The sequence below is a fragment of the Apteryx mantelli genome, chromosome 4, assembly GCF_036417845.1.
Source record: "Apteryx mantelli isolate bAptMan1 chromosome 4, bAptMan1.hap1, whole genome shotgun sequence".
In the NCBI taxonomy this organism is placed as follows: Eukaryota; Metazoa; Chordata; class Aves; order Apterygiformes; family Apterygidae; genus Apteryx; species Apteryx mantelli.
In genome coordinates, this window is record NC_089981.1 from 28,069,414 (window position 1) to 28,088,478 (window position 19,065).

The 19,065-nt window shown below is 38.8% G+C and overlaps 1 protein-coding gene across 1 annotated transcript in view; it reads left to right on the forward strand.

Moving 5' to 3' along the window:
• RRAS2 (RAS related 2) overlaps positions 1-18,812 on the forward strand; it is a 47,802-nt gene extending 28,990 nt beyond the window's left edge. The window contains exons 2-6 of the mRNA XM_067296091.1: positions 5,270-5,357; positions 6,130-6,232; positions 8,694-8,802; positions 16,804-16,922; positions 17,366-18,812. Coding sequence (XP_067152192.1) covers positions 5,270-5,357; positions 6,130-6,232; positions 8,694-8,802; positions 16,804-16,922; positions 17,366-17,453 — 507 coding nt within the window. The 3' untranslated portion in view covers positions 17,454-18,812. The remainder of the gene's footprint in view (positions 1-5,269; positions 5,358-6,129; positions 6,233-8,693; positions 8,803-16,803; positions 16,923-17,365) is intronic.
• The last annotated feature ends 253 nt before the right edge of the window (positions 18,813-19,065 follow it).

Sequence of the window (19,065 nt, forward strand, 5' to 3'; positions counted from 1 at the left end):
TTGGAACCAAAAACACATTTGAACATGTGGAAAAAATTTAAATAAGCAACTAGTTACTCTTTGAAACATTAAGCATATATTTAGTAAATACAAATGGAGGTTATAGACATAGCAAGGATGAATATGTATTTTGGCATGTATCACTCCTTTAACTTAGTCATAAGTGGTATGCTTTCACTGTGCTGGACTGCCTTTCTTTGCATGATCTTCAAGTTTTGTGTAAAGATAAAAGGGAGCAGATGATGCAACCAGGCCCTGGACTGTAGCTTACAATACCCTGGTGATAGCGTCAGATTTCTCCCTCACCTTAGAACTTAAATTCTGGACAAAACAAAGTAATCCAATGTTTTTTTTCAGTCTTTGGACTATTGACAGCACTATGAATAGTAAATAAAAAAAGCTGCACAGAAGATGTGAAACTTCGCTGTGGGTCTGCGTCTTTACATGTAAAATGTCTTCACTTAAGTAATTGTTTTATCGATTTAGGGAGAGGGAATCCTGAGATTGCAAGCGAGTTCATCTGACAGAGAAATTCCCTTATGTATATAAAAAGCAAAATCAGTGAATGGGGAAGATAGTAAGCTGAAAGCAGATTTTCATAAGCTCTCCCTGCCAAAAGACCTCAGTGTTTAGAGCAGTGATTTAAGAATTCCTATTATCTTAAATGGAGTAAGACTATTAGAATAGTATCAGATATGGTAATCTCATCATTGCACAACACTACTCGTAGGAACTCCTGGAAAGGTGAAAAAATCAGCATTGAAACACATTTAAAGATGACAAGTGTGCATATAGGAAGAGTTGTTGTTGGTGGGTTGCCCAGCTGCAAATTGTGTAGGTGTTGCAGGGATAACTTTCTTCTCTGCAAAAGGGTTTGCATCCTTGGCAAAGTTTCCCGTCTCTGGACTTAATTGCCACATAGTCTTAGAGGAAACCTAGAAATCTTGTTGCATAATATATTGCGTAAATTGAATGGTTGGCTGGAGTACTGGGCTCAGCTTCTCATTTCCACTCTAGGAGTTGGGTGGAAAGAACCTTTATTTTTAGTAGTGGTGAAGGAGTGGTGTAATTAAAGAGCATGCTCAAGGTACTATCTTCATAGAGGAGATTTAGTTTCTTCTATTGCCTGCAGCTGGTGGCCAACTGCAATGGAGACAACTGACTGAGATTTAACTCCCCCAATTCATCATAAAAACTCAACTACTCCTAGAGGAGCAGATCTGAACACTGGTGGTACTGTAATGGGTCACCCTAGAGGGTGATCTAGTCTGTTTTGTACCAGGTGGCATCCAAAATAACTGCTGCAGCTTTCTGATATTTCAGTACTAGATATTTTGTAGTTCAGCAGGTAGCCTGCTTTGAAGAGTGTTCAATACTTGTATATACAGTTTTCGCAAAGAAGACAGCAGTAAAGCGGCCTGGGTATTTAAATGCTGGAATTGCACCACACCACTCTAAGTGTGTATGTGCTCCTCTAATTTGACTGGACCTAGTTTCAGTATAAACCAGTAGGTTGGCAGTATTTTGCATCTGCTCAAGTTGTGCTCCTGTTAGTCTTCTACGGAGTTTGTCACAAACTCCATGACCTCCTCTACAAAACTGTGATTGCTGCTATATAGTCTTGGGCTTGTTGAACATATAGGAGGCTTCTCACTGGTGCAAGGTGGCATTTGGAGGTAAAGGTACAGCATCTTGGAGTATTTTGAGACATGCCCTGTTGTTCCTTAATTCTTAAAACACTGACAGTCATATGGCAGCAATAAGGTCCATTTGTGCTCAGATTGATAAATTGCTGTATCTGTTACATCTAATTTTCCTGAATCAGTCCTGACTGAGTAAGGTCTGCAAGCTGTGGTTAACATGCTCCCTGTGGCAAATAGTCCCAATGCAATTTGGGAAGGCTCCTTCAAAACCGGCAGCTATTTCAAGGACCTTAGTTTTGTCCACTGCGTGGAGGTAAACCACAACACTAATTGTCTTGCAAACTTCTACTATAGTGGCTGTGACAGCAGATTTGGCAGTGCAACTGCTTGGGAGGGAAGAAATTGTTCATGTGAGACTTGTTAAATGGGGGAGCTCTGGCATGCACTCGCTCTGAATTTGAGATGTAGCTAATGCTAGAAAGTCAAAATGCTTTCGTTCTGCACATCGGGACAGCACAGTCCTGTTGCCTCTTTCGAGGGAGGAGCCCCTGCTCCGTGTCTCTGTACCTAGCCTGACTCTCATTTTGTGTGTGGTTTCCTTTTAAGAAAGAAAAGGAGGGGGGGACATGGCAGTGAAGAGAGTCACAAAAATGCCCTGGAGAGTCCAGAACCTGCTACAGTTCCTAGTCCTTGGAAGGATAATGAGAAAAAGATGAAGAATCCCTCTGAGACAGTTAAGGTTTTCTTTCCTGACTTCTCTTAGTAAAAAATATTGCACTTCTTGGATATAAATCTGCAGCTTTAGGTGATCTACTAATACTGATCCATGAGAGTGGAATAAATTGTTTCCATGCTCTCCTTTTTATTTAAAACCTGGCATACTTTACCACTTCGTGTATGCAAAGGGTCAAACAGTAATTTTGACTTCTGCAGGACAGAGAATTGAAAATCTAAAATAGTTATTAAAGCTGGGGAGGGCTGGAAAGCAACTTCAGTGTGCTTGCTTAACCTTCCAAATCAAAACCTTGAATTTTTAGATAGACTAACGGTGTTACTACATTTCAGTCACCTAATGCCTTTTCTGTATAAATGCCATTTCCTATTTCCTTAATGAAAGGCATCACTTAGACTCCCTTCCGTGTGATCTTCCCTTCTAAAACCAGTTTCTTTAAATAATTTTATTTACACATTTGTGTGTCTGGATAAGTGAATTTTTCTCTTCCATCTTTCAAAGTCTGTTAATGGCAACAGTAGACTTGAGACCTAATTTAGAGTTCATGATTAAATCTGAAAAATTAAGAACAGAAAGTCTGTTCTTAAGCTACTAGATAATGCTTTGAGTCATAGGCAAAAGAAAAAACAAGAACAGTTTATATTTTTCCACTTCAAATCTTCAGACAAGCAAGGTAAAAGGATGGCTCGTACTCAGAGCAGTGCCTCTTGTGTGCTTGTTCTGTAGTGAAATGTTCTGTTCTGTGCAAGCAGACTTCCTCCTGCTAGAGAACTTGAATTGTGAACTTGAGTCGTGGGTGTGCTCCAGTTACGATCCAATGCATATTAACTCTTCTTTTTGAAAATTGCTTAGCCTGGACAAATGTAATATAAAACAAGGGGAGCCATTTCTTGCACAGAAACGGGCAGCTGGACTAGCATTAAACACTGAGAAATGTGCAAAGCATAGCGTTTCATGCTTCATACAATTATGTCTGGTGGGACAGATTATTAGGACTTATCCTTTACAGAGAGGAGCGTGGTTGTTTTAATTTTATTGATACTTACAGGTGGCTGGTTTTAAAATGGGGCCATTGATGCAAAGCTACTGGGAATACTGGGTAGATGTATCTGAAGAGGCAGGTTTTAATGTCTCTGCTCTAGGAGTCGGCACTTTTTCAGTAAGGTACAAAATGTAAATGCATATAGATCAACAGCAACCTGTACGTACTCTTCCTGTAGCCAACTGCAAGATGGTCAGGTTGTGGTATATGAGCATTGGCATAGTGATGTACACAGCTGGTGAAGTGTATTACAACTGGTGATGTGTTCTTCCCAGTAAGGCAGCTGCAGCTCTGTTGCCAAGCTCTGCTGGGGACTCGGTGTCCACGCTGTTAAACTAGAAACCCTGTGCGCCCATGGCCGAATGCCGGGCGCCAGCTGGGTGCCATCAGATTAAGGAAGTCGTGTTGTGTAGCTTTGAGAGGAGGATGGGGAAGTTTTGTAGCCAGTCCTTGTGGGAAGTCCAAACTGAAACCAAGCAGGGACAAATGCACTTACATTTGTAATAACAGGTTTGTCTGTATTCTGTACTGACGGGGATGCCTCTGGAGAAGGTTAGTGGGCTAGTGCTGTAGTTTTAGTTGTATTTCTTTTTTTCCTTCCATGGTGACATCTGTCAGCTTGACTTTGGTAAGTTTAGAGGACAGATGCTGAACAGAGTGATGACTTGTTGGTATCTTTGTATTTGTGTGGCTGGGAAGATGCTTCAGTGAGAACTTCTAATTTTGAAATAAATAAGGAGATGCTCCCTATTTTGGGGGATAGTCATAGCTTTTTTTATGCAAGAACAACCCCTCCTCCTTTTTTTGCTTCCTAGGAGCCAATGTGTAGGTTTAAAGCATTCTTATTTGCCTGTAGACCTAGACTGATTAGCATATACAAGCAGTACTCCTTCAATTGCTGTAATGTTTGTCTGGGTACATACACACCTGATGTTCTTGATCTCTAAATAATCAGAGTAGTACACATTACCAGTTCAGAATCAATACGCTACTATGTTTTAGTTTTGGGTAAAGATACTTCCCTATGACTGCATACAAACTAAAAATTTGTATTGAGAAATCTACATTTGCATGTTTCTTTGGACAGTATTGTTACCTGCAGTATTCAGTATCTGGTCTTCTAATCTATAGAAAGAGGTGCTTCATTCTGTGGTTCAAGTTATAAGTAACAAATGTGATAGTGTCTGGTTGGAACCTCGGGTTTAGACAACAGGAGATGCAGGTATTTTATAGCTTATTCTGCTTTCAGAAATTGCCTTGGGGAGGAGCAATGCTTAAAGCCATTAAAAACACCAGCTGAAGGAGATAAATCGTAGGAACAAGGATAATCTACTAAACTTCATCTAGTTTAAAATCTTAAATGTCATTTGTTCTGCATGAGCCTATTGCAAGAAATAGTAACAAAACTACTAGAGAATTCTAGAAATTGATAGGAACATCTCAGCACTTCCTAGAAAGGAGGGAGGATTCTGGAAATTTTGAGGAATTGCCAAAAAATTCTAAACCCTACCAGAAGTCGACAGTGCCCCAGCAGTATCTACTTGAAAATTGTAGTTTTGGGGACTTCCTGCTGGGAGATGCTAGGGATTGTTAGAAATTTCTAGGAAAATGCTAGAAATTCTCTAGAAGTCCAATACATTCTGGTAATCTGCCATTAATTTCTAGATTTTATTAGCATTTACCAGGAATAGAAAAGCTGTTGTCTCCTATCCTTTCAGATAAAGTGACACACTGTTGTGTATGGGTAACAACCTGCTCATCTTTACTAGTTATGAAGGTTACAGTGTTAACTATGTTGCTCAATGAGTGTCCTGTATATACTTGACTCACAAATAAAATTTTCTTCTGCAGTCCTATTTTGTTACGGATTATGATCCAACGATTGAAGACTCCTACACCAAACAGTGTGTGATAGATGAAAGAGCAGCACGCTTGGACAGTAAGTAGCCTAACTAAAGCATAATATGAAGCAGTCTGTAGCTGTCACGGCCTGTGCTTGCATTTGTATGCATAAAACGTAGCACAGTTGAACAACTGTGCAGTACATGGTTTTATGCAAGTTTGCAGTTGATAAAAGCTATTATACTGTCATTTTATATTTACTATTATTATGTTATTATACATGTCATTTTATTACTGAGATACCTGTGATTTGAAATATTTAGACTTTACATATGTTTAAGGGTCTTTGTTTACTGTAGATTGGACATTTTTAAAAAACTTTTATTCCTGAAACCTTAATGACTACAAAACTAGGAGAACTTATACAATTCCTGTCAGTTACTTGGGTGACACAATAGAATGAAAAGCAGATCTCCCAGCTCTCATATTCTGCTTCTCCTAAATAAAATATAATTGTTTGCCTTAAGAGTTTCAGTTTCCTCTTGTCAATAATTTCTTTAAGGAGAAAACAGCATCTCTGCCCCAGTCCCTCTGTACCTTTTCCAGCTATTTCAGCTGGTCATGAATTAGTGAAAATACGCCCAGACTTTGTCTTTCATTTCAGTTTGTAGGTCTTGAATTGTTGAATCGGTCCAAAAACGTGTTGGAAGACTCATCGAAAATCCTGTAATGTCTATGGAAAGTGGTTTCCACGTAGCTTCTGATGTACAGTAGAGGCTATCACAATATTCTCTTAGGAAGGATTTTTTTTTTTCCTGAGTCTGTATTCTAAAAACATAAGTTGTAATTAACAGTTTGTATATGTTCAGTTCTGGATACAGCAGGACAAGAAGAATTTGGAGCCATGCGTGAGCAGTACATGAGGACAGGGGAAGGTTTTCTGCTTGTTTTCTCAGTCACCGATAGAGGAAGGTAAGCTTGATGTCTACTTATTTAAAACAAACAAACAGAAGCAATCCACCTTTGAAGTTGTAATTAATCTTAAATTGTTGCTCTAACCTTTACTGAAATAACCTCTAACAGAAATCTTAAGTGATAAATTCACCCTTATGTTCTGAGGCATTAGCATTGTTTCAGCGCTGATAAAAACCCATTTTAAACCACTGCTTAAGATGGTGAGCATCTGTCCTTTACAATGGATTATTTTAAAGCATAAACAAAAAATGATGACTCTATTCAGGAATTTCATTACAGCTAAAATTTGTCCAGAATATTAGTTTCCTGCAAGTGAGATTTAAAGCAAGTGCAACATGCTATGGTATCTGATCAGCTCTTGAGAAATATCCCCTTGCCCTGTGCTTGTCGGTGTCCAGTGGCTGGCTCTGTGTGCATTTCTAAGCTGTTATGTTCAGTTCAGGATATGTCTCCATACTTTATTTGTAGGCAGATACTCACTCTGCTTATTCCCATAAATTGATTGGAACCTGCATAACTGATTGACTGCAGTGTTGGGATGAAACAACTTTTTTGTTATGTAGCTCCTGATCATTTTAAGAGTAGGAAACTGCCATATACATACAGACAGTCGCTTAAGACTTTGAGTATGATCTTCCTCCACTGGGCTTATCAGATATGTAGTGATACAGCAGAAGTGGTCAGGGAAGCTCTTCTCCTTGTTTTGAGTTGCAATAGAAGAGCTGTAAGATGACTGAACTGCTATGCTCAAAAGTTTGGTCTGTAGTTCTTTGGGGTTTTTTCCCCCCTTACAGATTCAATCTCGGATCTGAAAAGTGACTTCTGATTTTATTATTGATAGCTATTTGTAATCAGAATTAAAATACATGTTCTGTGGAGCATGTGTATATTTCCTTTGGATCTGTATCTTGTACTTAAGGCTGCTAAATGCAAAAATTCATTTTGAAGTACTGTCCAGAAGAGAGGCTCATGCTTTTGTCAAGAGATCTGGGTTTGTGGATTTAAGGTGTATTGAGCGCTTGTGTTAACATAAATGTTTTAAAAGTCATTATGTGAACTCCTTTGCCTTGACTGAAAATTTTAAGCTTTTGTTTGCTCTTCTGACAAAGGTCTGCCTTGATTTTAAGCAGATCTTGATATGTTAAACTTTCATACCTCTTTCTTCTCTGAAACCCTTAAAAGACTTCAGAGCAGAATTTTCATTTTTGTTCTCATATTCATTTAATTCAAGATTTACTTTGTGTATCTGTCAAATATCTGCTAGTGGTGTCTGTTCTACTTGTGTAGGTGGAAAGTAATTCTGAACAAAGAAGAAAAATAGATGAATTAGTTGGTAGCTTTCAACTCCAGTTAGGACAACACCTAGTTCCCCCTGCCTTCATCCATTTGCTACAGACTTCTGTGTTAAAACACCATATCCAAATGAAGGTACAGGTATGCTTGGTGGTATACCTTCCTTCTAATTCATGCTTCTCGTGATTGGCTTATATGGATGAGGCGGATTGGCAGTGTCATGTCTGGCTCCATAATTTTTTTTTTTTAATGAAACTTCCTTATCAATCATGATCTTGCTTTTGAATTTTAGTTTACAAATCTAAGTGTAAATGGCTTCAGGCTGTATGCCTGAAGTTAAGCATAGTGTTCGGGATGCCTTTGATACAAAGGACATGTACTTGTCTCCAACATTTGTACTGAAGTTCCCTGTGTAGTGATACAGCTGTAAGAGTGTTCAATGAAAGCAGTATTTTTTTTCTGCAGAGGTAGCTGTTCAGACCAGGGTTAACTTGTTTTATATACTGACTTTGGGGAAGCTTTCTGCTTTGCTCACCTTCCATCAAGCACTGCTGGAAATATTCCTTACTGCCTAAATAGCACCAGTATCTGAAATAACTTGGTTGGCCATCCTAAGCATATATGCAGGAAACTGGAAAGCTTTCTGCTCATTTAGCCCTGCTGCTTTTCTGTTCTTCAAGGAATGTAATTTACCAGCTTCATAACTTTCCCAGAAATTCCTAGAAGTGTAGAAGCTTTGGGGATACCAGCTGATGTGTTTGTCAGCAGTGTCTCTAGACTGAAGTTTTGAATATTCTAGCCAGAGTTGATCTCCAAAATCAACATTTGAAAAATGGACTGTTTGCTTGGTTCTCTCTCAACCCTTGGGAATCCCGGTGCCTCTAGAATGGGACAGAGCGAATGTTCCACTTGCCCTGCAGTGCAAACCGAGTCCAAGTGCATAGTACAGTGCTAACTTGAATCAGGATTTTTTCCAGTTTGAGCATTGACTGGTTCTCTAACTGTTCATGCAATGACAGTGGACTCTGAGGGAATGTCTGCAGCTGTCTGTGCTTGTGTGACATGGCAGGGCAAGTCCTAATGGATGATTTATCATTCCTGAACTTCTGCAGAGCTTGAGAATGTGTGAATTAGTACACTGACACTCTACTTTGTTCTTCTACAGTTTTGAAGAAATCTATAAATTTCAGCGGCAAATTCTTAGAGTGAAAGACCGTGATGAATTTCCTATGATTCTAGTTGGTAATAAAGCAGATCTGGACCATCAAAGACAGGTAAGCAATTTGGTATTGATTACTGCTTGCTTTCTTCTAGAAACTTTTTGGTTTCCCCCCCAAAAATAGAGTGGGAACAAGAAAAAAAAATCAATAAATGGTATTGTATTAACTAATCGCAATGCAAGAAACGCAACTAATGCTCACTTTCTATTCTTGAATAATCTTAGAAGTATGATGGCATTCCACATACCACAGATCTTCTATCTGACTCACTGGGGTGATGTTGAGACCAAATCTATTCACGTATGGAGTTGAGAGCTTTCTGTCATGACTTGATTACTCAGGCATGAACGTGTCTAATTCCTCTGTGTTACTCACCATAGCGCACTATGCCAAGCAGAGCGCATTCCAGCACTAGCTTGGATGATTATAAGACTGCACTGATGCTGCTTTCATTGTTCCCTGCTGTTATGTGTAAATGAGTAGTAATTCGTTGTTTTCTTTCTGTTTGGCTATTTAACTTCTGCATAATTGACATAAAGCTTTTGAAGTTGGAGGTACAATGACAGAATTTATTCCTTATTTAAATGGCTTAAAATTAAGATTTTGAAATTAGTAGATTTCAGCCTTACACCTAGTTGCAAGAGAACTTAAAAGATTTGGTTTAGAATGGTTTAAAGGAGGAACTTAAATTTGTTTTCCCTATTTACACTTTCAATTTTCATGCACCAAATTGTTGATTTGAGCTGAAATGAAAATAACCTTAATAGGTCAGCAGAAGAGGATCAGTTGTCAAACTATATGTGTGTGTGTGTGTGTATATATATATATATTTTTTTAAATGAAAGCAAACTAAGAGTTACTAAAATTGTAATTATTCTGAAAGTTTCACAAGGAAAACACAGCTTTGAATAGTAAGAAATTCCTGGATTTGCTCACCAAGAAAATGTGACTTAGTTTCTGTTCACAAGTTTTCACCTAAGTTTTGTTCTTTGCTAAATAGAATCTTTTTCTCTGTCAAGACCCAGTTGCTGGAACGTGATGAAATAAGGCCTGAAATAAACAACATTAAGAGATTAGTGGGTTTAGTACTTTTTTTTTTTTTTTTTGCTGTTCTCATTGAAAGGGTTTTTTGAGTACCACCTGAAGTCTTCAGTACAAAAAAATTCCCTCTGATGGTACTTCCTTGACTGTCACAGCCTCTTAACCTCAGAAGTAGGAAGGTCATTTAAAAAAAAGAAAACCTATGTTGAAAGGTACTATGTGGAAAGAAGTTTCCACACTTACATCACTACGTTCATCTGAAGTAACTTCAAATAGTCAGACGTGCTCAGAACTCTCTAGCCTGTCCCTGAGACAAAAGTGAAACTTGTTTACACTTTAATTACCATCATTCCTCATCAAAATTCCTGGATTTAACCATGCAGGTCCTGGGAAACAATGTACGCTATTTAATACATGCTGACAAGACATCAGCGTGTAAACTATGGAGATGAAACTAAACTGTTCTGCACCAAAGCAAACTAATTGCTGAAGGACAAATACCCAAATAGTGGGAGGGAAATAGCGTCATCCCTGTCAATCCCTGATCCTCAGAGGATACTTGGAAATGTAGATTGTAATCCTGTAGATCCATTTTTAGAAAGAGCTATGAATTGTGTTCTCTTTCCTCCATCTTCCTAACGTTATTATACAGCCTATAACTTATCTGTTTCTGCCTTAAAGAAAGAGGTGTCTATCACTTGTTCTCCTACCACAGTATCCTCTGTACTCAATCCCTAGCTGCTGCTTCAAATGGTGATGGACCGATTCAAATTTAAGGTCAAAGCAGCAATATTCAAATTGTTTAACTCTGAAGTTTTGCTGCTTACAACTTCTGGTATGTATAGGTGAAATAGTACTTATAGGTTTTCTGAAATAGCTGGATACATGTTTTTAACTTTCATGCACACACCTGTGCATGCACACACATGTGCACACGCACTTCCCTCTTTCACATGGTACAGTTCAGCTGGTGTTAAGTCAGCCTAAAGGAATGGTTGTGAGATGTTGAGCTGACATAATATATGTGCAAAAGGGAGAGGTTCCTCTCTGTCTTGCCTCCCCTCCCTCTTGTCTTCACGTTCTCACACTTTCGTTTGCTGGCCGTAGCGCTCATCTGAGGCACTTTGTGAGTTGAATCATCTCTGTAGACTAGGAGGAAAAACAAACAAGCTGGGATGACTTTTTGATACTTTAGTGAGTTAAATCAGCTCACAGAAAGGTTGAGTGCCAGAGCTCGAAGCATGGGAAGGGGTGGGACTGCGGCTAGGAGCAGAGCAGGGAGGAACTGGGGTGGGGGGAGAGAGTGAGACCTCGCCTTTTGGCAGCAGCAGCACTTAGATGTTATCAGCTGGTGTGAAACAGCAGCCAGAGCCTCTGCTCCCATCACTAGGGCTGTTCCTGCTCTGTCATGTGAACTCTAGATGCAGAGGTCTGTGCAGCAAGCTGGATCTGCTTGCTGATCTGGCTGAAAACTAGTACTGCCACCTCACTTCCCCAAATACGGGAAAACTTCAGCTGGACAAGCAGCGCCCTGGCTGCCTGTGTGCAGGGACATGCAGGGCAGGGCTGGGGAAGAGGTAAGAGCATTCACTGAGTGAGTCTTGCCTCAGCTAGGATGGGAGACTAGAATACAATACCACAGTCCTTTTTCTTATCTGTCAATTCTACAGAAAGTCATCTTATTCTTTTAGACTTGTATAATCACAAATATATGCCTTTCAGCTTCAGAATTTGTAAGTAGTATTTTCAGAATTCAGGAAGTTGAGTATGTGATGTTTAGAACAAAACTGCCCCCACCAGGCATCTGCTTTCTGTTTTTGAAAGCTAGACGGCAAATCAGTGAAGTAGCTGAGCAACATATGCTGCCTATGAGAACATAAAACTAAGTTAAAGTAACTTACTGTTTGTTTTGATCAGCAAATGACACTCAGTAGAACTAACACACAAATCTTCCTGGAGCCTGAGAGATAAATACATAAGAACGTGTTTTGGATGTCTCAAGGGTCTGATCACACCTTTATGAGAGTAACTGTATTTTGTAGTTGTACAGACTACAGAGTGCTATCGTTATGCTACCATACGTTTGGAAGCAAATTATGTGTAACTAATAATCATGGTGTGACGGCAACCACTTCTCAGCACATACTTGAACTGCCTTATGCTGCTGAAGTAATAGAAAGTAGGTGGAATTACAGTATGGTCTTGATGAAACAGTAGCGCTATGGTGAAGGTGTATGCTCAAATAGTGGTGGCTTTAATATGCTGAAGGTTACCTTGCAGTGTATGTGTGGGGTTTGGTTTTGTTTGGTTTTGTTGAGGAAGAGAGATGAAATAAGAAGTATACCACAGTAGTAATAATGTAGCTAAATGGACTTAAGCAGACTGGTTTCAATTCTGTCTCCTGTGTCGTATGGAAGGGAAAGTCCTGAATATTTACACATGTTGAGTTGACAAAAAAGATTTGCAAGAGGATGTGCAAGCATTAATCTTTAGGATTTCCTCAAAGGGTAAAGAGTGAAGTTACTGGTATTTCCAGATTTCCCCAATCATTCACAGGTTGGTGACTGTGAGGCTGAGATTTAAGCACCATCTCTCTTGCTGCTCTTCCCTTGAAGTAAATGCAGTGTAGCAGTCGGTCTCTTAAATGGGTTAACTCAGTACAGCTTGAACAACATTGAATGTTTCTACAGTAGCCAGTTCAATGGAGCACCTGATGTTCCAGCTGCAACCGCTACTATCAGAGGAGTAGGCTTGTCAGTGCAGGACATGTATGATTTTTTGAAGATAACTGCTAGCTGAACTGAGTCAAGTCTGATCACTCCCCAGATGGCAGGGTTTCAAGGAAAATCCAAGTTGCAACATGAAAGTGTTTGAATTTGATTAAATGCCAGTTTTTCCTTTGGCATCACTACTGAACAAATACAATGGCATAGTGCTAAGATCTTGTGTGTTACTAGATATCTTTAAAGCAAGGTTTTAAAGCGAGGTCCTTGTGACTTTGGTTTATGCCTAGATAGATGATCGGCAAAGCTGACCCCAGGCAAATAGTCTCGTGGTTTGACCTTAATCAGCCTCAGCCTCGAGGCTCATTCCAGGGTGTGGATGGGTGCAGGGACCTGGGTGGTGGCCTGCCTTAACACATGTGCATTTAGCTTTGGCCATTCTCTTCCCTGTGAACTCCATATGAAAGTGTGACAATGACTTCTTGAGGTACTAGCTTTTATTTAAGGGAAAAATGGCTTAATACCTATGCTATTTGTAACTGGCAAATCCAGAGCAATTTTCTATATAGTCTTTTGAGTATTTCCTCTAGTACTGTTGAAATGGAGGTCAGCAGAACTGGTATTCAAAAATTTCTGAAAAGTATACTAATATAGTTAACTTCTGTTTTCTCTTTAAGGGTGGGAATGGCATATGCAATGATGCTTCTGTTATCAGAGATGGAATATCTCTTCATGGTTTCCCATGGTTTCCCGAAAACTAGAATTTGAGCTGTGTAGACGACAAGTAGTCAGTCATTCGATGCAGTATTTGAATACAGCAAGTCAGTCTGAATACATATCAGTGCTGCATAACCACAGTTTGTATGCACCAATGTGACTTTTTAAATGAGAATGTGGCCAAAATACAATTAATGGGTAAGGAACTACCACTGCAGGAATGCATCATGTTAGCCAACTTTAAGCAAGAAGTAGCAGCATCTGTGGGTGGGGTGGTGAGGCAAAAAATCAAGATGACAGATCTACTTCTTGGGAATGATGGAACGGTCCGCAGGAACAGGGAAGTGTGTCTGGATAGGGAGCACTGTAGACGGACCATGAGGAAGGTGAAGCGGATCCCTGTCAAACTTGAGGAAGCGCTCAGTGGTCACCTTCTGATGCGAGTACAGCGTGGCCCTTAGCTATGTAATTATGGAGGCAGGATATGTGTGCAGTGGTGAAGTTAGGCAGCCTTGTAGAGGCTGTTCTTTGGGTACAGAAATGAACAGCAACTTCAGAAATGAATATGTCTGACACTTCTCAGATACCATAATGAAGAGGGAGGGCCATGTAGGATGCCTAGGGGAGTATGTTCATGGGATTCTTCATGCAAATGTTAAAATGAAAGCTGTTACAGTAAGAAAGAGTGTTACTTGTGCAAGGAGGTTTTCCGTGTTTGTCTTGCTCATTTACATCTTCTGTTCTGGTGCTTAGTTTGAGAAACTCTCACCAAATGCTGAGCAGCTTAAGTGAATGGTTTCTGAAAGCAGACAGTAAATTACCTGAAAACAAAGAATAAGCATCTTAAGTGATTCCTATTCATGTTTGTCCTTAAGCTTACCAACAGGAAGAGATTTTCACTTCAGGGTGCATGCACAGGCACAGAAAATCTGTTTGCTTCTGTCAAAATAATAAAATAGAGTGTTCTTTGAAGAAAAAGTATACAATTTTTATTTTGCTAGTGGTCTTTAATAAGCACCCTTATCACCCTTACTGAAAAGTCTGCCATGGCACAGGGTTGTCATACTTGAGGAGGGAGAAGGGGATGTGAAGATGTAAATTTACATTTTTGTTTTCAAGTATTTTCTATGTTTGTACTTGCTGCGTTTCCCTCAGCTTTAAAAATGGAACTGGTATGCTCTGCCTTTAGGTTACTGCTTTGGCATTACAAACACTTGCATAGTGTTCCCAACCAAAATTTTTTTTCAGACTGATTTTGTTGAGGTGACTAAGATTGACCATAAGCTATTTGACAAGACACTTGTAAAATCAGACAAAATGATGAAAACATTATTTGGATTTAAGCAATTGACAGATATTCAAGCAAATGTGATAAGGGCTCTAATGCTGCATCTATAGCATTCTAAAAGCAGAATATTGTGGAAATGTAACTTAACTTTATTACAGTGTAATAAAATTGCATTCCCTGCAGCTGCATTTGTCTTGTACCTATAACATGTCTTAGATACAATAATAGAGAAGATAGTAATCATGTACATTTAAAGCCTGGGTTCACTTTCTCTTCGGAACTATACATTCCTCCCCATTTTAGTAGACTTTAATCTGTCAGTTTCTGGGGCTGCAGTAGTTTATGCAGGGATCAAGAAAAGTAAAAGGAATTTGATTGTGCAAAAATTTCTGTATCCATGCTTTAACCTATTTTTGTCTGGTCAATGAGGCAAAGATACATAAAAAATTCTGAAAGTTCTGATACAAATTTCGGGGGACTCTGCGATATCATTGACTTGCCAGAAAATAGATACGAATATTTCTCAAAATGCAGCCTTCACAGGCTTTGGGAAAAGGACATTCAACATCTGGGATTGGGGGGGAAGATTAAATGCGTTTTATCCAGCTAGTGGAGCAAAACTCTTGAGTATTTCTCAGTTTTCAGTCGCTAATGGAGAATTAAGGGTTCCCAGTCACTTTTACTTTCTGTGCCCTGCAGCTCCAGTAAGATCACAGTAGTTGATCTCAAGTTGTTTTGGTTCTTTTTGTTTGTTTGCTTGCTTGTTTTAAGGCTCCACCAAATGGTGGTAATCCTGAAATAAATGTAGAGTGTAGCAAGTGTTTGAGAATAGCTGATGCATCCTGAGTTACTCCAGCTAATGTCACAAGGTGCCAGGGGCTCCTTGTAGAGCTTCACGAAGGTTTAGTGGGAACTGCTCTCGATTCAGCAGTAGATGTTGGAGTAGAACATAAGTGGGGGGTGCTAGTGGCACAGGAATTGAACAAATCAAGGTGCCTTACTTGAAGACACTCACATGTATAGCTGTGAGAGCTGTGAGAAAAGTATTTTGCAAGCTTAGATGTACTTATACTGTGGTGAATGTTCCCAGCAATGTTTTTTGTTTTTTTTAATTTCCATGTGTTTCCTCTGTGTAGCTTCTTAATGGAAGTGAATATCTGACTGCCTTTTCAAAAAAACAAGTTTAGATTTTTGTTCTCATGGTATCAGTCCTGTACATGCTGCCTTGACAACATTTTCCTGTGAAAGCAGCATAGTCTTTGACATTTCTTCTTCTAGCCGCTGTCTTGCCAAGATGTCTTGCTGCTTCCTTTTATCGCTAAAAGCTGCCCTTTCCTCCCTGTTGCTATGGATGCACTTCCCGTTGAAGCCTTGCTCCCGTATAGTGCTGCTCAAGGCAGCCTTCTGTTGGCTAACCTCGCTACTCTCTACGTCGTCCAGAAATAGGCAGCAATCTTGAGGTTTGCTCTGTGACCAGCCTACTCCTCTCTCCTATAATGTTCCACTACAGTCCTGCCTTCCACTTCTTCCTTTTAAATTTTATACCAACTTCTGGTATAATGACAGAATCGTCTGGAAACAATGACATTCTCACTCTTTATCTCCCTTTCCTCTGTTGTCCCAGGGAGACGAGGTAAAGAGAATTTCTTTAATGTCCCTGAACCTGGAGATTTCAGGGGTATCTCTTGTAATTCAAGCTGTACTTAAAAATGTCTGTCTTAATAACTTTTTGCTGTGTCATAAACAGATTTCTTATAACTTCTATAAAGAGTCAGAGGCTAAACATCACTATTTTAAGTAATAATCTTAATTTTCTCTCCAGGTTTAGCTGGGACAGGGAGAGGGCGAATTTAGCAATTAGTATCCGCAGTTGTGTTAGTAATGGAGGAGATTTTGTTTGACTGAAGCACTTGCTCTGAGCAGGAATGAGGGACTCTTGGCTGCTTTTGAAGGAAAACTTGATCTTGTTACTGCAGAACTGAAGTGAAGGGAAGGGATCTGCAGTGAAGGAAATTCCTTAAAGGGTCACTCTGTATACTGCAGAAACTTTTAAAAAAAAAAGTCTTCACTTGCATTTGAAATGAGGTCTTAAGTGGATTTGTTTTCTAGTTTTATTATGTGGATGGTGCAGAAACTATTCTGTGGCCAAATATTATTTATTGTATTAAAGTGCAACACTTAGCATTATTGTTTGAGGGAAATAGTCTTTTAATGTGTATTTACAGTGTCTGCTGATCTGAATCTGTCTGCTGAACCCTTGAGCTTAATGGTTGATTTGTGTTACAGGTGACACAAGAGGAAGGTCAGCAACTAGCACGACAACTTAAAGTAACATACATGGAAGCCTCAGCAAAAATCAGATTGAATGTAGACCAAGCTTTTCATGAACTTGTCAGAGTTATAAGGTAGTGTAACTTAAGTCTGAAAAAGTTAGTGCCCTTTCATTAATGGGTAGCTGCAGCAAATGTACGGGGGAAATAACTAAGAAAATTCTACCTTCTGTTTTCTGTAAACTTCAACCAATGCTATCCATATAAGATGTTCCTATATATTAAGAAAAAAATGTTTGTGACTATTATGTGGATTTGAAAGAGAGCTTTGCTTTAATCTCTTGCATTTTATTCGTCATGCAGTAAGCAAGCCTGATGGACTAAATCAGAGTAGCCTCTGTAAAAAGTGGGATGTCTTTAAAAAAGTAAAACCAAAAAGTTGTCACTCATTTAATCAATAGTTTGCATGTCAAAAGTAATTCCCTCCTCTAGGGAGTGTAAAAATGATAACTTTTAATGCAGTATTTTTTATTTAACTGAAATATTCTATGAATTTAATTTGAAATATTTATTTTCAGGAAATTCCAAGAACAAGAGTGCCCTCCATCACCAGAGCCAACACGGAAAGAAAAAGACAAGAAAGGCTGCCATTGTGTTATTTTCTAAGAATCCCAAGAACCAAGCTATCAACTGCCAGATTATTTTTTTCTTTCCATCTTTTTACATCACTTCTGGTATTGGTCTAGCCTTACATGTGCATGTCCTAAAAGTGGTCACCAGAATAGCCTTAGTCCAAGAAGCTGGCAGAATAGTTCTTAAAGAAGACTCGGTCATCTTGGGGCAGACTTCAAAACAAAACACTAAGGCTGCTTCTTTAATACCACAGTTCCTTCCTTCTCTCCCTTAAGAGCTTGCACCTTGTGGAGTTTTATTCGCAAAGGAGATGAAACAAAACCGTGTAGGACAAGGTGTTGAAGTCATGCATAAGTTGTTTCTTGTGAATTAATTTATTTTTACTTCTGACATTTCATTAGCTATTACAAAGACCTATATTGAAGTATAGAGTATACTTTAAAAAGGGATGGATTGGATTTTTGCCCTCAGTTAAATTAGACTTGAGTATTCAGCTAGCCTTAAGAAACCTACACTGAATTTCATTGTCAGCAAAAATGTTCATCTCTTGTTTATGCTGCAGTTTTATTTCAGTGGCCAAAACAGTCTACTGTATTTATTTTATGAATCCAGAGCAGCTACAGGATGATTACTACTACTATTAGAATATGGCCAAATACCTGAGCTCATTCTGGAATGAGGCATTTCAGCTTGTTATGAAATTTCACATCGTTGTTTGAAAAAAAATTAATGTGTCTTCCTTTGTATTTCTGGGTAAGGGATTGAGGAAAACTTAAAATTGTAGCTGTTTTTGTTTTATGTGATAAAAATGAATTTGATCTTTCCATTGTCAGAGATGATTAAATGTTTTTGCTATATACTTTTATACATTATTTTCTTATCAAACTAGTTAACAAGTATTTTTATATGTTTGTAAGCAAATATGCTTTCACAGCATAACTTGTGTATATGTAAAGATGAGTATTTAATTCTCACAGTTCACTTTTAACTGACAAAATGTGGGATTTGCCAACTGTGGTAAACTTCTCCTTACTGTTCTGGTTCTACCCAAGAACGGCCCATTATGTGCCTGCCCAACACACCCATAGAGTAAAATCTAGTGTTGTGTTTTAATCGATTTCAGTATCCCTTACTAAAGACTGACCATTATGTGAATTATTAAACTGTAAGACTTTTAACTGATTGTTTAGTTAAACTGTGGATGGTTGTTTAATTTGAGTTCTGTGGATTGTGTTTAAACAATTCAAGAATATGTTCCCTGATATTGAAATACGGAGTGGTATTGCACAGTTGTCACCTTATCAAATGTGTCCAACAGTTCTTTGAAACTTGATTATTAAGCAAACCCTTGTATAACTTCAGGTGCTAGAATTAAAGATGATCTAACCATTATCAGGAGGTAAGCATATTGCCTCTTTCTGCCTCTCTCTTCTAAAAACTTAATTTTTGGGGGTGGTGGGAAAATGGGGTGATGGAAGCTAGTTAGGAGACAAATATGCAAATCTGCATGACCTTCCTTCATGCTTGAAAGTAGCTTGAAGCTTCCTCCTTGAGTGATGACTTGGAAGTGCTGCTTTAGTTCTTAAAAGGGGGGGGCAAGCTATGTTAATTCAAATTGTTATGGCCAATAAAAGCTGATGTTTAT